Source organism: Enhydra lutris, unplaced genomic scaffold (assembly GCF_002288905.1).
Source record: "Enhydra lutris kenyoni isolate GAN:26980312 unplaced genomic scaffold, ASM228890v2 scaffoldscaffold57, whole genome shotgun sequence".
NCBI classification, from domain to species: Eukaryota; Metazoa; Chordata; class Mammalia; order Carnivora; family Mustelidae; genus Enhydra; species Enhydra lutris.
In genome coordinates this window covers 11,279,078-11,294,877 of record NW_019154141.1, presented here as the reverse complement: position 1 = coordinate 11,294,877, position 15,800 = coordinate 11,279,078, and the positions used below count along the sequence as shown (strand labels likewise).

General features: G+C 56.7%; 1 protein-coding gene across 3 annotated transcripts in view; it reads right to left on the bottom strand.

Moving 5' to 3' along the window:
- The window catches only part of LOC111158080 (Rho GTPase activating protein 27), a 30,796-nt gene that overhangs the window by 12,274 nt on the left and 2,722 nt on the right, over positions 1-15,800 (bottom strand). For 2 of the 3 annotated variants that reach the window (XM_022519905.1, XM_022519904.1), the window contains exon 2: positions 15,110-15,787. In XM_022519905.1, the coding sequence (XP_022375613.1) occupies positions 15,110-15,769 (660 nt within the window). In that variant the 5' untranslated portion in view covers positions 15,770-15,787. Of the gene's footprint in view, positions 1-362; positions 489-15,109; positions 15,788-15,800 lie in introns of those variants that run through there. The other variant, XM_022519907.1, reaches the window with a different exon arrangement.

Below are 15,800 nucleotides of genomic sequence, written 5' to 3'. Positions count from 1 at the left end.
GCCAAGAGGGGCTCTGGTTCTCACCACACCCAGCTGCCCGACCTCCCCCCCAGCACTCCCTTTGTCTCCAGTTCCCGCCTCTGGCCCACAAGCAGGTGGCTGGCCTGCTTCTCTTCCCCCAAGCTGACCACTGTCTCTCAGGGTCCCTCTGCAGCCCCTCACGGATAGGCAAGGCCTTGGAAAAGGAAAGAGGAAAGAAGCGAGGAGCCCCCAAGTCCGGGAGATGTCCTGCTCCAAAACCCGGCTCACCCACCTCCTGAGAAGGACAGAGGATGGAGGCGCCCCTGGGGCCCCTTGACGCGGAGGCCCTCAGCCATCCCCATCAGAGGCTGAGCTTGCCCCAAAATGCCAGGGTCCCCTACCTGTACCCGCAGGGCCCGACTCCGCCTCTTGGTCAGCTTGGCAATCATGTCCACCATCCTGTGCCCTCGGAGATGCTGGGACAGAGCCCTGGGAAGGTTTCAGGGGTGGAGCCAAGGGGGCACAACCCCAGGGCTGGCACAGGGCAAGGGGGAAACAAGAAGTTGCTCTGAGATGGAGGGAAGCTGAGCCTCCAGCCCATTTCCTGTCGGGGCTGCGGAAGTGCTGCCTGAGACAGAGCTGCCTGAGATAGGGTGGGGTGGGGTGGAGTGGGGGTGTCTCAGGTCGGGGTATTTTTATGTGTCCTGGTGAGCCTTCCTACTCAATGCTCTGATCACCGGCGGGTTCTGGGTCCCGGGCCCGGCTCCCGCCGTGGAGCGGGAGGGCACTGGAACCATGGGTGGGGGAGGGGGTGGCTGCACGGCTGGGAGCAGGCGGAGGGGGGCTGCTGGGTGCCCGGCGCCTGGGCTGGCCTGGACAAGACACAGAGTGGCCCTCAATTCCCCCAAAGCATGGGGAGGATGTGATGGGGAAGAGGAAGCTGGTGTGTATACTGCAGGGCGGGGAACGTCTCAAAGAGGAAGGGGCCTGGGCGGCCATCGTATCAGAGGCGGCCAGTGTCTGGAGTCTTCCAGCCACACAGAGGACAGGTGGGATTTTGACCACATCACAAGCCACTCGCCTGACTGTCTGAGCCTACCTCCTCCGGCCTTGGTCACCAAGATGTGTGCACATGCCCCTGCCTGTGTGTCCAGTCACGTGTCCCCACGCTCCCAGGACCCAGAGAAGGGGACAGGGACTAGCTCCTCCACAGCCCTACAACCAACAGCTTCCCCTGGCCTCCCCTCTCTTCACCTTCTCGTCAGGTGGGTGTTCAAACCCCAGCCATGCACAACGGGCACAGCGTGTCCTGGGTGAGACGCTGCGCTCCACCCCAGCCCTTGGGGACCACCTTGTCTTACAAACCCTCATAGGTGCCTCCTCCCCAGCTCCAGAGGCCAGGCAGCACCCTGCCGCCCACCTACCCACTGCCCATGGCTCTCTCACAAAGGCTACCCAGCTCCTGCTTCGGGCTCGGAACCCCACCTTCCACCCCAGATCCCAGACCCCTTGTGGGCTGCTCTCCCATTTCAGTAAGCCTCCTGTTCCCAGTCCTGGCCCGACTTTCCCCCTTGCCCATGTCCCCCAGGAAGGCCACTCCTTCCCTGCACCCACTATGACCTCGGGACAGGGACACCCAAGTAGCGCCCGGCATGGTGTAGACTGGGAGTGTGGGACATTGGCGCAGACCAGAGCCAGCGCAAGCCAGGGACGTCAGCCTTACTATGCCCTCAAAGCTCTAGTACACTACCATCCCTTGTGGGGCATGGAAGCCGGGAACACTGGGGGCAGAGAGGCTTGGAGTCCTCCCACTTGTCACACACATGACGCATCCTGCTGCCCCCGCCCTGAGGGACACGGGCCACACACATGCTAGGTCACCAAGGGAGTCGGAGCCAGGCCCAGGAGACCGGCAGAGCCTCTGTAAATGCCAGGGCAGCCAGCAGCAGGGAGGAGCTGGGGAGGGGAAGGAGAGAGAGGAAGCAGGTGGGGGAACCCGGGCCCTTAGCACTGGCCTGCTCTAGAATTAGGAAGGGGGGGGGTCTCCCCACGGCAGGAAACAAGAGTGACAGTACAGGTGACTGGGACCACAGAAAATGCAGGCCACGTGGTGTTTCTTCCCAGGAATAAGTCTGGCCCCATGCTCGGGGGGGGCTCCCAGAGGGCTCTGGCCCCACACCCTGGGGACAGAGCCAAACCCACACAGCTCTAGGCTGCTCTTGGAGGCTGGCTCCTCCAGCCTCCAGTCCAGGCCTCCCCTCCCCGGGGAGAGGAGGTGTGACCACAGCAGCTCTCCCCCCTCCCGGGGTCCTCCCCCACTAACCACACCCTCACACACGGTGGAGGAGGGGACAGAAGAAGCCAGCTGCACACGGGCCGCCTCTCCAGCCCTCTGTCCTCACCCTTTCTCCCCAAAAACCTCATAAGCAGGTGCAACCAGAAAATCCTATCAGCTCTCTGGGGCCAGAGGCAAAAGAAATGCCTGCAAACCAGTGACTAGAGCCCAGAGACCGGCTCAGGGGGTCACGGAGGGGACAGGACCTCTTTTGCTGACTCCAGGCCAGCCAGGCTGGGTGGAGGAAGAGTGGAGAATAAACTGTGATCTTTGCCTCAGGGAGCTTAGCGCAGTGCCCAGAACTGGAATCCTTCCCTCCCCTGAGCACGCCCTCTCCAGGACAGAGTCCGGGCCTCACCGTATCCGCCCCTAGCCCTGACAGACAAGTCCACCAGTGTGCAGTGGGTCACCCTCCAGGGTCTCCAAGCCTCAGAATTGTGGGGAACCATGCCTGGAGCTGCCAAGCACCGCCGTCCCAACCCCGAACCTGGAGAGTCTGGTAGAAGTGATTTGGGCTGCGGCTCAGACAGGTTGTGTTAAGGTGAGGCTCGGTGTAATCCTACTGCTTTGCCCTGTGGCTTGTGGGTCCCAACCCAGTGGCCCGAGATGAGATTCTTCCCTGGGGTTTGGAGCAGAAGCATCGTCCCTGGGTTAAAAGGAAAAAAAGAACGAAGCAGGATTCAGGGACATGGCTTCTCACGTGGATTGTGCCCTAGCTTCTCTCTGGGCGGCCCCTTGAATCTCTGGGCCTCTGTTTCTTTATCCATAGAATGGGCTGTCTGTCATTCCCTCCCTGCTTGCAAGCCTGGCTTCCGAAAAAGTGCCGAGCAGGCCCCCGAGTTCTCCCCCCCGCACCGGGGACCGTGGGGAAGAAGGCAGGGTTGTGCTTCTGCTTTTCTGCTTCTCGGTTTCGATGGAATGCCCTTGGCTCTGGACTCTGCCCCCAGCCTTTCAGTGGCCTCCTGGGACTGTGGGCTTGGCCTGCTCCTCCAGGGCAGGTGGGGCCTGGGGTGGAGCCCCTTCGCCACTCCCACGCCCTGTGCTCTGGATAAGGCTGGCAGGCACCCAGGCTGTCTCCCGAGCTTGGGCCAGGAGGAATGAGAAACCGTCTGTCAAGGAAACTGTGGGCCTGCGGAGGCTGCACTCGGGAGCCAGCCTAGGGAGGAGAATGTGGCTGGGGCTTCAAATGTAGCGGCACATGCACTCACCCTTCCTCCTCACTTCCCTAGTGGAGGGACCAGGTGCCCCTGTCCAAAGTGACCTCCCCCGAGCAGGCCCAAGGGGATCCTGGGATCCCACCGCCTCTCTCGCTTGCCCAGAAGCAGCTGTTCCTCAAATCTCTAACCCCTCCCATTTGACTGCCTTTGACCCTTTGGCACTTCAACAAACTTGAGGTCTCTCCATCTTATTTTAATTTCTTTCTTAAGATTTTATTTATTTCTTCGACAGAGAGAGAGAGAGAGCGAGAGAGAGAGAGAGAGAGCGCGCGAGCACGTGCATCTGTAGGGGGTGGGGAGGAAGAAGGAGATGCAGGCTCCCCGCTGAGCCGGGAGCCTGACTGGGGAAGGGGGGCTTGAACCCAGGAGCCTGGGACCATGACTTGAGCTGAAGGTAGACGTTTAGCCAACCGAGTCACCCAGGTGCCCTGAGGTCTCCCCATTGAAAAGCAAAAGGAGGCCCCTGGACCCAGCTCCATCTGCCTCCTTTTTGGAGCCCACTTCTTGAAAGTGGGCACATCCCCACTATCCTGCTGGCCCCTCACCCTGACATCCAGCCCACAGCTTGCGTGTCCTGTGACTTCCTTCGTGACAAATGTGGTCCTTGTTGGGTGTGACTCCCCTCCAGCACTTAGTCCTTACAGCCTTCTCCCTCCTCCTCAGGTGCCTGCTGGGCTCTGGGCCCGTGCTCCTCTTCCTCTGTCTACATCCTTGATGCTTGGTCCCACCTTTGCTTCTCTGCTGTCCTGGGGAAGCCCAGCCAGCTCTGTTCGGGTAACGACCTGCCAGCGCAGCTCCAGGAGCAGGCCCCCGACTGCTGCCCTGGGTGTCCTTGATACGCTTCCAGAGATGCACATCCCAAACCGCGGGCACCTTCCTTCTCCTGTTTCCCATCTGGGCATCATCTCGGTTGTTCAAGCCGAGACCTAGGGTCACCGAGCACGGTGCTGAAAAGCCTAAGCCTTTCAGACCTGTCAGTCTGCACGTATCACCGACATCGGGGGAACTCGGCAACAGCACCACGAGGAAGCAGACAGTCAAATCCAGAATAGATGTTCTATGGGGCAATGGGTCTGGCCTCTACCAGGGCAGGAGGAGAGGGAGGGGACCATCAAGAGAGACTGAAGGGACAGTCCAGTGGAATGCATGTTCTCGAGTTGACCTTGGTTCAAACGAACTTGCTGGGAGAGATCGGTTTCAGGACAACGAGGGGCTTTCGACTATGCCCCGGGTCTGAGATGCTATTAAGGAACTAATGTGATTTTTTTAGATATAATAATGGTTATAGTATTGTGATTATGGAGAAAAACACTTTTAAGACATATATGCTGAATTTTGGCGGGATGAGATATGATAAAGTCTGGAATTTATTGTTTCTTGGCAAAAAAAAAAAAGAACAAACTTGGAGAGCAGTAATTGTTAAATCTAAGTAATAGGTATAAATTATATTCCTTTTACTATTCTTCTGGTTTCTTTGTATGTTTGACAATCTTCATAACAGAAGGAGAAAACCCTCCCATAGACTTTCTCACTCTTCTGCAATCTCCATGTTAGGACTCTGTGAAGTGTTCATTGTTTCTTATCCAGAAAGACTGGCCCTTCCAGCTCTCTCCCCTGCACTCCCCCCAGTAGTAATTTCTCTCCCTTTATGATGCGGCACTGGTGCTAGGAATTTTGGAAATACGGCAGCTTAAACATGTCCTGCTCCTCTCCTCCCCCTACTGCGACCCTCTTTGAAGGGGCTGTGCCAGCCGGTGGCCAGGGCTGGCTGGCATGGGCGGAGTGCCTGAGACAGAAGCTGGAACTCAGGGGGCCCCAGGGCAGACCTGGCCCACCCTAAGACCCTAGGGGCAAGGCAGGGTGACCTGAGGAGCCCACGGGGAGCCAAACACGTGGGCTCAGGGCTCTCTGCTGGAAAGCTGGGAATGCCGAGGGGCAGGGAGCAGGGAGAATTTCTGATGGTGTCTTTGCAGGGGACCTGGCCAGCTAGCCCCACCGGCCCCCTGGCGGAGACCACCATTCCTCTGCTCTCGGGCCCCATCAAGTGGGGTACTCTAACAGCTCAATCCCAGCCCCAGTGAGCAAAGACAAATCAATCCCACTCCTCTGGTAAGCCTGTAGCTGGAAAGAGTTGGAGCAGAAAAACCCCCAAATGGGCCGGAGCTGGCAGACCTTAATTCAGCGGGATCCGGACCTGCTGCAGACCACTCACAAACCCCGGTGAGAAGAGGAGCTTGTCAGTAAAGGTGACGGGACAGCTGGACAGCCAACCACACACAAAAAAATCATTAACAGTGGGTCTACATCTCACTCTGTCCGCTCAGATACACCCCCCAAAAGGATCAAAGAGTCAGACATAAAAAGTGAAACCCCCAAAAAAAGACTCAAAGAGGAAAACATGAGCAAAATTCTATTAAAAAAAAAAAAAAAAGACCTTTGGGCGCCTGGGTGGCTCAGTTGGTTGGGTGTCTGCCTTTGGCTCAGGTTATGAACCTGGAGTCCCAGGATCGAGTCCCGCATCGGGCTCCCTGCTTGGCAGGGAGTCTACTGCTCCCTCTGACCCTCCCTCTCTCATGCTCTCTCTCTCTCGCTCATTCTCTCTCTCTCAAATAAATAAATACAATCTTAAAAAAAAAAAAAAAGATCTTGGTGACAAAGACTCAAAATCCAAAAGCCATAAGATTAGTGATTTCTACATTAAGTGATTTGTGTGGCCAAAACATGACATGAGCAAAGTCAGAAGACAAATGTGGGGAGACTCCAACTCATGCTGGAGATCCAAGGCTGGTCTCCCTCGAACGGCAAAGCCTCCTAATAACTGATAAGTAAAACCAATAACTCAACAGAAAAGGGAACACAGGCTATGAATAGACCCGTCACAGAAAACGGAAAACAAACAGACCCTACATCTATGAAAAGATGCTCACTCTCGCTGAAAAGAAAAATGCAAATCCCAGCTGCCTTTGGAGCATATATTTTACTACTGGATCGGCAGAAACCAACATCTTGTCGACACGTGGTTAGCAAGGCTGTGGGGAGTCAGACGCTCACATCTGTGCTGGTGGGAATGTAACCTGGTATAATCCCCACGGACAGGGAGAGCAATTTGGCAAAATTGAACAAATACCCATCGTTTACCTTTCTGCCCAGCGATCCTACTTCTGGGATTCATCCTTGATTTACCGCCTGTACTCCACGAAAGATTATTTATTATAAATTTGTGCGTAATGGCAAGAGCTGGGAGACAGTCCAAGGGCCCATCAACCATGGAGCGGCTGAAGAATTTATGATACATTCCTACAAGGAAAACCCATGTAGCTACAAGGAAGGGGACTGATACTCTCTGTGCGCGATCTCCAAGGTACGTTGCTAAATCAAATAGGCAAAAAACAAGCAAGATATAGGGTTGTGTGTACTGCTTGCTACCTGTATGTAAGGGAGACAGAAAAATCAGGGAATCAAATGTGGTTTCATACAAGTTCGTATCTGTATAAAGAAACTCCGGAAGAGTAGGGAAAGAATTAATGAAAGTGGTGACTTAGAGCTGATGGAGAACAGGCACAGAAGCAGGGGTACGTGTGGGAGTTTTTACTATATACTTAAAAAAAAAGACTTTATTTATTTATTTGACAGAGAGACAGAACGAGAGAGGGAACACAAGCCGGGGGAGTCGGAAAGGGAGAAGCAGGCTTCCTGCTGTGAAGGGAGCCTGATGCAGGGCTCGACCCCAGGACCCTGAGATCATGACCCGAGCCAAAGGCAGAGGCTTAACCCACTGAGCCACCCAGGTGTCCCACATTATCTAACTAAGAAAATCTCGCTATTAGCAAGATAGAGGAGCTAGAAAACACAGGGACAACCCAAACAACACCAAAAAAGAATTCTTAAGGAGATTCAAGTAAAGCACAAAAGAGAGAGAGAAAAAAAGACTATTTTAGAACCTAGAATATATCATTGCGCTACTCATTGAAGGTGAGGCTAGAGAGTCACACTCCAGACTCAAATCTGTGGCCTGGAAGATAAAGCAGGAGGAATCTCTCAGAACAAACACACACAGAGATAAGAAAGAAAGGGGGCAAAACTACAAAACTGGAGAAGCCCGTCAAGAGAGCCAACGTGCAAATAAAATGAAAGAAAAAGTCAAAGACACAACAATCATGCAACAAACAGATTTCTCTAAGCTGAAAAAAAAAAAAAGACCCAAGGCTGTGTATAGACACTGATGGGGTTCTATGAGTTCCGTGGGAGGGGGGAGTGCTGAGAAAAAGAATCCCCATCTCTGCACATCCAAGGGCATGTTTGACTAGGAACCCCAGGGACAAGCAGAAGCCATGAATGAAATGCCAAGTGTCACAGGACAACGGGAGTGACAGGCGGAGAAGAAAAGAATCAGTAGCAGCCTGATAGAAGGGGGAAACAAACCGCAGGAAAACCAATACATGTAATTAATCCATTAGGAACAAAATCCAGTAGGCTGGGTCCGTTATTAAACAAAATCGCAAAAGAGTGCATTATCCCATCGGAAGACAGTCAGCTTGGATTTCAAAATTCAGTGGTATGACACACACACACACACACACACACACACACACACACACACACACTTAAGAAAGACACTTGAGAAGGTGATAACGTTGAAACTTAAAGGATACTGAGAGGTACTGGCAAGTGCAAAAAATAAAATCGAACAAAATACAAAGAGTGGCCAGGTTCTTAAGAGGAAAGGTGGAGTTTAGGGTCGCAAGGACCCCATGGGATAAAGAGTCGTGATACAAAGGCAAGCTCTGTGAAGACAGAGCAGTCCAGATTGGGGCGCTCCCAGCGGTACTCTAGCTCAACGTCAAAAGTGAAACCTACTAAAAGTACAAGAAGAACTTGCTTGAGAAAATCTGAGTGGGAGATGTAATAAACCTCTATCGGACCTGGAGTAAAAGACAAAACCAAAAAGAGATCTACAAAGAAAACCCACATTTCAATAATAGTGTCCATCATGGGGCACCTGGGTGGCTCAGTGGGTTGAAGCCTCTGCCTTCGGCTTGGGTCATGCTCTCTGCTTGGCGGAGAGCCTGCTTCCTCCTCTCGCTCTCTCCCTGCCTCTCTGCCTACTAGTAATCTCTGTCTGTCAAATAAATAAAATCTTTAAAAAAAAATAATAGCGTCCATCAGCTTGGCTTGATCTCTGGGGGGGTACCTGATGTCCTTTAAATGGAAAATATACAATTTTTCCACGGCTATGAAAAACTTAGGAAAAAAATCCTTTCCTCGGTCACAAAGGAATCCATATGTAAATTTAGAAGTAAATTTAGAAGATTTTGCAAATCGAGGAAAAAGTGAATGCTTTCCTAGTCAAAAACCAAAATGGCCAAAATGAACAAGAATGAATGGAAAACTTGGAAAGATCCAATTACCATTGAAGAGAAAGTGTGCTTCTGACAAAGCACCAGGCCCAGAGGGGTTCATGGAGGAGGCTGAATGGTAGAAACCTTTGGGATGCACCTGCTGTCCCTCTCCCTTGGCCAGGAGGAGACCCTAGGTTTCTCTCCAGCCGTGGCACCTGCAGGTTCTCCCACCACAACAGATAGGAACCCTGGGTTTGCCTGCCCAGCTCTCTACCCCAGTCAGCTGCCTGAGGGCAGGGACCACGCCTTGTGTCTCACTGCCTCCCAGTGCCCAGTCCACCCCTGCTCCGTCCTGGATCAATGACACAGTAAGTGAAAAATCACAGTGCCGTTGTCAGTGCCCCGGGATTCCCGAGGTCTGCAAAACTCTCCCACCCAGAGCCAAGCAGGATGGATGGAGAGAAACCAAAATGCTAGTCGTCATTAGATGGAGATGTCCCCCCATTAGCAGTGGCATGAAACTATTTTTATGGGGGGAAGAGTAACTGGCAAATTCAGATGATGCCAGGAGCACTCCAGTTGCACAGACAGTGGGGGAAGGTGGCTGGGGGGAGCTGGGGGCGGGCCCCTTCTGGCACCTCTCTTGGTTCCTCTGGCTTCCTCTCTCTGGCCAAGCTGACCCAGGCCCTGGGACAGACATGGAAGCTTTGACAGGGACCCCTGCTCTGTTCCCCTGATGCCTCAGGCTGGACCTCCACCCAGGGGAAGGAGAGGACGCGGGGCAGCACCCGTAGGAGCCCAGAGCCTGGGTCCTGCAGGCCTCACTACACTTTCGCAGCTGCTCTGGAAGTCCCCTCAACACCACAGTCCTTCCTCAGTTTGGCAAGAGATCCTCCTGAACTTTAGCAAGAACCCCTGTGTCCCTTGGATCCAGTCCCCGGCAGCCCCCTTTCCCTCAATGCCAACCAACATGAACTGTCCCCTGACAGGGTCTGCTTTCTGATCAGCTGACCCCAGTCATGCTGATGGGCTTTCCCATGCTGAGGGCTGGGCACTGACTGGTCATTGGGGTTGCCTTTCAGTGTCGCATGCCTGGCCCTCCCCACTGCTGGACACAGACAGCCCCAGGAAAGGCAGAGAAAATAGATGGAGAGAGAAGCCAGCTGCTGGGGCTCAGGAAGGAAGTGGGGAGGCAGGTGGACCTGTCTCAGGAGGCCCGGGGTTGGGGGGGGTTAGGGGAACCAGAGACTGAGAGGTGAATAATAAGGCCCAGGCTCAGGGGAGATCACCCAGGGGACCCCATCGAGCCATGGGGGCTGCCAAGCCCCCGGGGTTTGCTCCATTCTTCTCAGGGAGCAGTGGGTGGGGAGGACCACTGGTGGCTGGGAATGTGGGCCGAGGATGGGGGGGGCACCCAAGAACCTGTTCCTTCATGGGTCAGGCCACGGGCTGGGCAGCGGGGCTCCAAGGTCAGCCTGGGGCTGCAGGTGAGTCAGGCCAGGTGTGAAGAAACCGACTGGGCCACCCCAGGGCAGCTGACCTCCCTGGGTGGGGGAGGGGGTGAGGAGAAAGACCAGATGAGGGGGACTCACTGGACCCTCCCTCGAGCCTCAGCTCCCCTGCTCTTACTAGACTCCCTTTCCAGAGGGCCCCCACTTGTCCCAAAGGGAGATCCAGGTGGGTCTGTCCAAGTCCATTTCCCTTGTCCCAATCAGAGCTGCCTGGGGCGGCTCTTGGAGTGTGTCCCAAGGAGTGGGTGCCAGGCCTGCGATCCCGAGAGGAGGGTGAGGTACCGGGCAGGTGGGTTTCAGCCCGGGTCCGGGCAAAGAGCAGGTGGAGGTGAGGGAAGGAGGGGAGAGAGTGGGAAGTCTGCCATGCCATGCCCCCTGTGCTCCATTCGGAGTTAAGGGGTCACTCACAGTTCTCAGCAGAGGACAGGCAACCAGGGCCACCCTGGGGCTCCTTCCAGTTCGGCCGCCTACTCAGGTGAGGCGCCTCCTGGGCCGGCTGCCCGGGAAGCTGCGGAGGCCCGGGGCTCTCCTGCCTGTGGCCAGTGCCTGGGCAGCAGGGGTGGGCTGCAGGCTCCACTGCCGGCCTGGGCCTCTCCACCTCCGAGGCCCTGGGGCGGGGATGGTGACCACACCCCGAAATCCCGGAGTCAGCAGGTCCCCACTCCTCCCCACCCCCAGGGGAGGAGTCTCAGGGGCCCCACCCCCCAGGCTTCCAGGCTCAAAAAAGCCCCTCCTTTGAGGGGGTGGGGGCAGAGAGCTCCCATTGCAAAGCCCTCCTCCTTCTCTCCCTCCTCCGGAGGTGCGCCTCTGCCCTCTCCTGGGACAGCTGGGTCTCCTCCTAGGCCCCCGGGGGGCCGCGTGGGAGATGAAGGTTTGGAATTCCTGCGTCCCTCCCTGTGGCCCGTGCCCAGGACTGGGCACATACAGGCCTCTTAGGGAATCCGTGTTCGCCTCTGGCTTGTACTGTCCCCGCCGAGGGGAGGGGAATGGCCAAGCCCACAGGCCACCTGGCTGAGACTGAACCTGACGGCCCGCACAGGGCTGGGGGTCAGGAAGCATGGAAGTGACTTGCTCTCGGCCACCTCCTGCCTGGGGGACCTTCAGCCAGCCACTAACCCCTCTCTGAACGCTGCATTCTGGCAAAGGGGGGCACCTATGCCTGCCTTCTGAGCTGTTGCGAGGATGAGCCTTTGGGTGAGAGCCCACAGGACCATTAGCCCCTTTGGGACAGGGTCATGTCTTGTCATGTGTGACACACTTTGTGTCTACAGGGTCCAGCCCGCTGACCAGGATACACCAGGTGTTCATTACGGGCTAGTTGATTGGAAGGTGAATGACAAGACCGGAAAATGCCACCCAATGTGGAGGCTTCTCTCTTCTGGGGGGGGGGTCCCTCTGCCTCTGCCAACGGCCCCACCCCCATGCCACCCTCTCCCCTTGGCCATTGGTGTACCCTCCTCGAGACGACCCTGATGCTCCATCTTTACATCCTTGCCCCTTGCCTCAGAGTCAGTGGGTTGCTCCCCCTCTGCCCTGGGCACCCCCTTGGCCTCTCTCCCCCAATCCTGTCTCACCAACCTCCTCCTTACCGTCCTCAGCCTCCCCCCTTCTGGGCCCTGACCACTCACTTCGATCTGGGGAGCCTTGCCTCTGGCCACACAGCGTCTCTCCCTTCCCTGCCAAGCTTCCGAACTGTTTACCCGTGGCCTGTGTCCTCACCTTCATCCCTCTGACGTCCGCCTTCTGCCTTCAGTAACCCTTTGACCTGCTCCTGATAAGGTGGCTGGTTGACCTTGCGGTCACCATTTCTGATAAATGTTTAATGGCCTTTATCTGACTTCTCCTTCCTTCTGGACACTTCTCGGTGTCTGGGCCAGCACTCTCCTGCTTTCCGCCTTGCTCCCTATTTCTTCCTCTCCACACGCTCTCCGCTCTCCGAAGCCCCATCTCCAGCACTACGGGCTGAGGGCCGTCTCCTGGGCAGCAGTCTCCCTGGCCCTGTCACCACCGGATAAACAGACCACTGTCTGCGAGGCATGCAACTGGGAGACAGGGACACATCCCGCCTTCTCTCCCACCTTCCTCAGCCCATCAGCCCCCAGATCCCTTGGCATCGGCTTCCCAAATCTCCCGTCATCCCTGCGTGCCTGGGACACCATGAAGGTCCTCTGTTCTTCTCAAAGTCCCAGCCACCGGGGTCTTTTCTGTGCCCCATTCCCTTCTGTGCTAAGAATCTTCCAGCAGCTGCAGAATGAAATCCACATCCCTGGTGAGAGCCCATGAGGCTCTCTGCTGGGTCAGGCACCACCCACTCCCCCGCAGCGCCCCAGCAGGGTAGGGTAGGGGCGGGGCTGTAAGGCTCCAGGGGTGCACCTCTCACACCCACACCCATGACGACATTGTGTGTCGTTCTGCCCCAGATGGCCTGTGCCAGGCTGGCCTGAGGCATCTGTCCTCTCTTGCCAGGCCCCTCACCTGGATGGTAGCTCTCCGGGCCTGGGGGGCTGTGCCTCACCAGGAGCTTGGCCGGTGGGAGGCCAGTTCCTGCTTAGTTAATGAGTGAATGAAAGGGAAGGGTAGGAGCCGCCTCTCCTGCCTCCTTCAAGAAGAAACCAGGAAGGCTCACCTTTCAGGAAATTCCTTCTCTAAATGCTGCCTTGTACAGCTAAGAGCAGAACAAGGTTTCCTTCCCAGGAGAGAACCAACTTCCCACGACCCTGGCGTGTGTAGGGGAAGGGGTGTCAAGGAGACCCACAGCTGACACTGGAATAAGGCGGGATCACAGGGAGTGTGAGATTATACCCATCACACAGGGAGGAAACATTAAGTTTTCTTAAGCATTTCATTAGCGTCCCACAGTGAATTAGGGCCAGAAGCCGGACCAGGCCGAGCGTCTCTACGATACCCAGGTCTCCTGCAGACGCCCCAGTTCCTCCCCGAGCGAGTACTACCTCCGCCATCACTTGTATCCCCCACCCCCACAACACCGCTGTAACTGCTCGGAAAGACGGAGGGGCAAGCAGGACGGAGAATGTGGGGAGGCCCCGGAATGCGGCCCCGAGAGCCTGCCCAGGAAACGGAGGGACGCCGGGGTGAGGAGCGCTGGCATCCAGCCATTTGTCCCAGAGAAGCCGGCCAACTGGCCAGCAGGGACGCCGGGCACAAGAGCCCCCATTGCCCCGCCCGCGTTCCCTCTGGGCGGAGTCCGGGTCGCGGTTCTCACCCGCCGAGTGCTGTTCCCCGCCATAGCCACAAGAGGGCGGGCTCCTCCTTGCAGAAACCAGAGCGAAGGTGGCGCAGACAGGGGTACCCAATGGGACCCAGCCAGCCTTGGTAGAGCGCCTACTACGTGCCAAGTACTTCCATGCCTCACCTCGTTGAAGGCTCACAACACTAATCCTTTACACAGGAGGACACCTGGCTGGGGGAATTAAGTGACCCCTCAGCAGCTGGCAGGTGACCCAGCAGCGTCAAATTCGAGTCTCTCTAGCTTCAAATCCCGAGCTCTTTGCACTGTAACCAGTACACGCGGTGGGAAGACCCAGGAGGTCAAACACTGGGACGGTGCCTCCTTCCGCTGGGCATCCCAGACTCAGTCCTGGCATGTGCCAGGCATCAATGTTTACATCAAGTACATTACATCAAGTACAAAGAAAGAAATCAGAGACTCGCAAGGTTTGGGGGTCATCCATCCATGCTTTCCACCCCTCTTTGGGCCAAAGGACATATTGAGACCCTGAGAGAGGAAGTGAATTGCACATAATCACCCAGCTGGTGGCAGTTGTCATAAGGGAGTCTGTACATCCTCCCTCCAGGGCTCCCCCTCCCCCCCTCCCCCACCCCAGGTTCCTAAAGTTCAAGATGTCAGGTGTCAGGGCCATGCGAAGGATCCTGAGGATGTACAAGTGTTTTTTAAAACATACTCTATTGGGGTGCCTGGGTGGCTCAGTGGGTTAAGCCACTCCCTTCGACTCAGGTCATGATCTCAGGGTCCTGGGATCAAGCCCCACATCAAGCCCCACATTGGGCTCTCTGCTCAATGGGGAGCCTGCGTTCCGCCCCCCTCAGCCGACCTCTGTCTGTCAAATAAATAAACAAAATCTTTTTTTTAAAAAAAGTGCTCTATTTTCAATTTCCCAAATTAACACAACTGGATTCTGAAACAACAACAAAATCCTCACTATAACTGGACCTATTCCGGAAACAAACAAATCAAAAAAAAAATTTTTTTTAAGGGGAACTGAAATGTTGGGAGAAGCCAAAAAGGGAAGCAGACCCCTGACTTTCACATCCATTATCTCATCTGACCCCCCAGCTTCTATGAGAAAGGGCTGCCTGCAGGTCGAAGGCTCCATACCCCGAAGAGTTTCGGAATGGTGCGGCTGTTAGGTCATGTGGCGCACGCACCTGCCAGGAAGCTTGGGCCAGCACGCCGTAATCAATTTCATCTGCATTTGTGCAGGAAAACCACAGGTAATCAATAAGTGCCACGGGTGGCTTCACATGGCTCAAGTCAAATTCTGCCACCGAGTTAGGGAAAACATCTGGGCTCTGGGGGGCTTTGCCATTCTGGAATTGCAGGTAAGTGATGGGGAGCCTGCACCCCTGTTGGTTGAGGAAAGTGAGGCTCGGGGTGAAGGAGCACGTCCAGGGCCAGCGGACACTGCTGCTCAGCGTTGAGCCAGACGCTAAGCCGAGAGGGTCTCCAGCCCTCCGCCCGCCTCCCCGCTCCCCGGCTCCGCGTACCTGCGGCGGGCGCTCCTCCCGCGGCGGGCCGCGCACGTCCTGGATGGCCTCGTAGACGTTCTCCGAGTCGCTGCGCGCCAGGGGCCGCGGGCACACCCAGGAGCCTGCCACGCTACAGGCCTTGAAGCTGCCCGCGCTCCCGAGGAGACCGGCAGGGGGCGCGACGGCGGCGCGCGCCAGGTCGTCCAGGGACTGCGCGGGCCTCACGGGCGCCGCGGGCCGCGTGTACAGGCAGGTGGGCAGGCCCGGCGCCGGGCTGCTGCGGGGGGTCGCCGCGCCGCGCCGCGCGGGGCCGCACAGGGAGCTTACGCGGCCCCGGGGCTTGGTGGTCGTGCCGTCGGGGCCCGCGGGCGCCGGCGCGCTCACGAAGCGGTAGTCGTAGGCCAGCGGTTCGGGGGCTGCAGGGCCAGGGCGGAGCGCGGGCGGAGGCGAGGCGGTGGCGGGGTCCCCGAGCGCCGGCAGCTCGCGCACGTACTGTGCGGGCAGGTAGAAGGGGCGGCCTCCGGGCTCGCGCCGGACGTGCCACCAGTGCTCTGTGCTGCGGCGCAGCAGCCGGTAGCGCTCGTTGGGCTGGATGGCCACGCGGCGCCCATCCTTGCCCGTGTACTCGAAGGGATGCTCCACCAGCACGTACACGTCCCCCTCGACGTCTGCCGCCATCGCGGCCGTGCCGTTTCCCTGTGGGCGACAA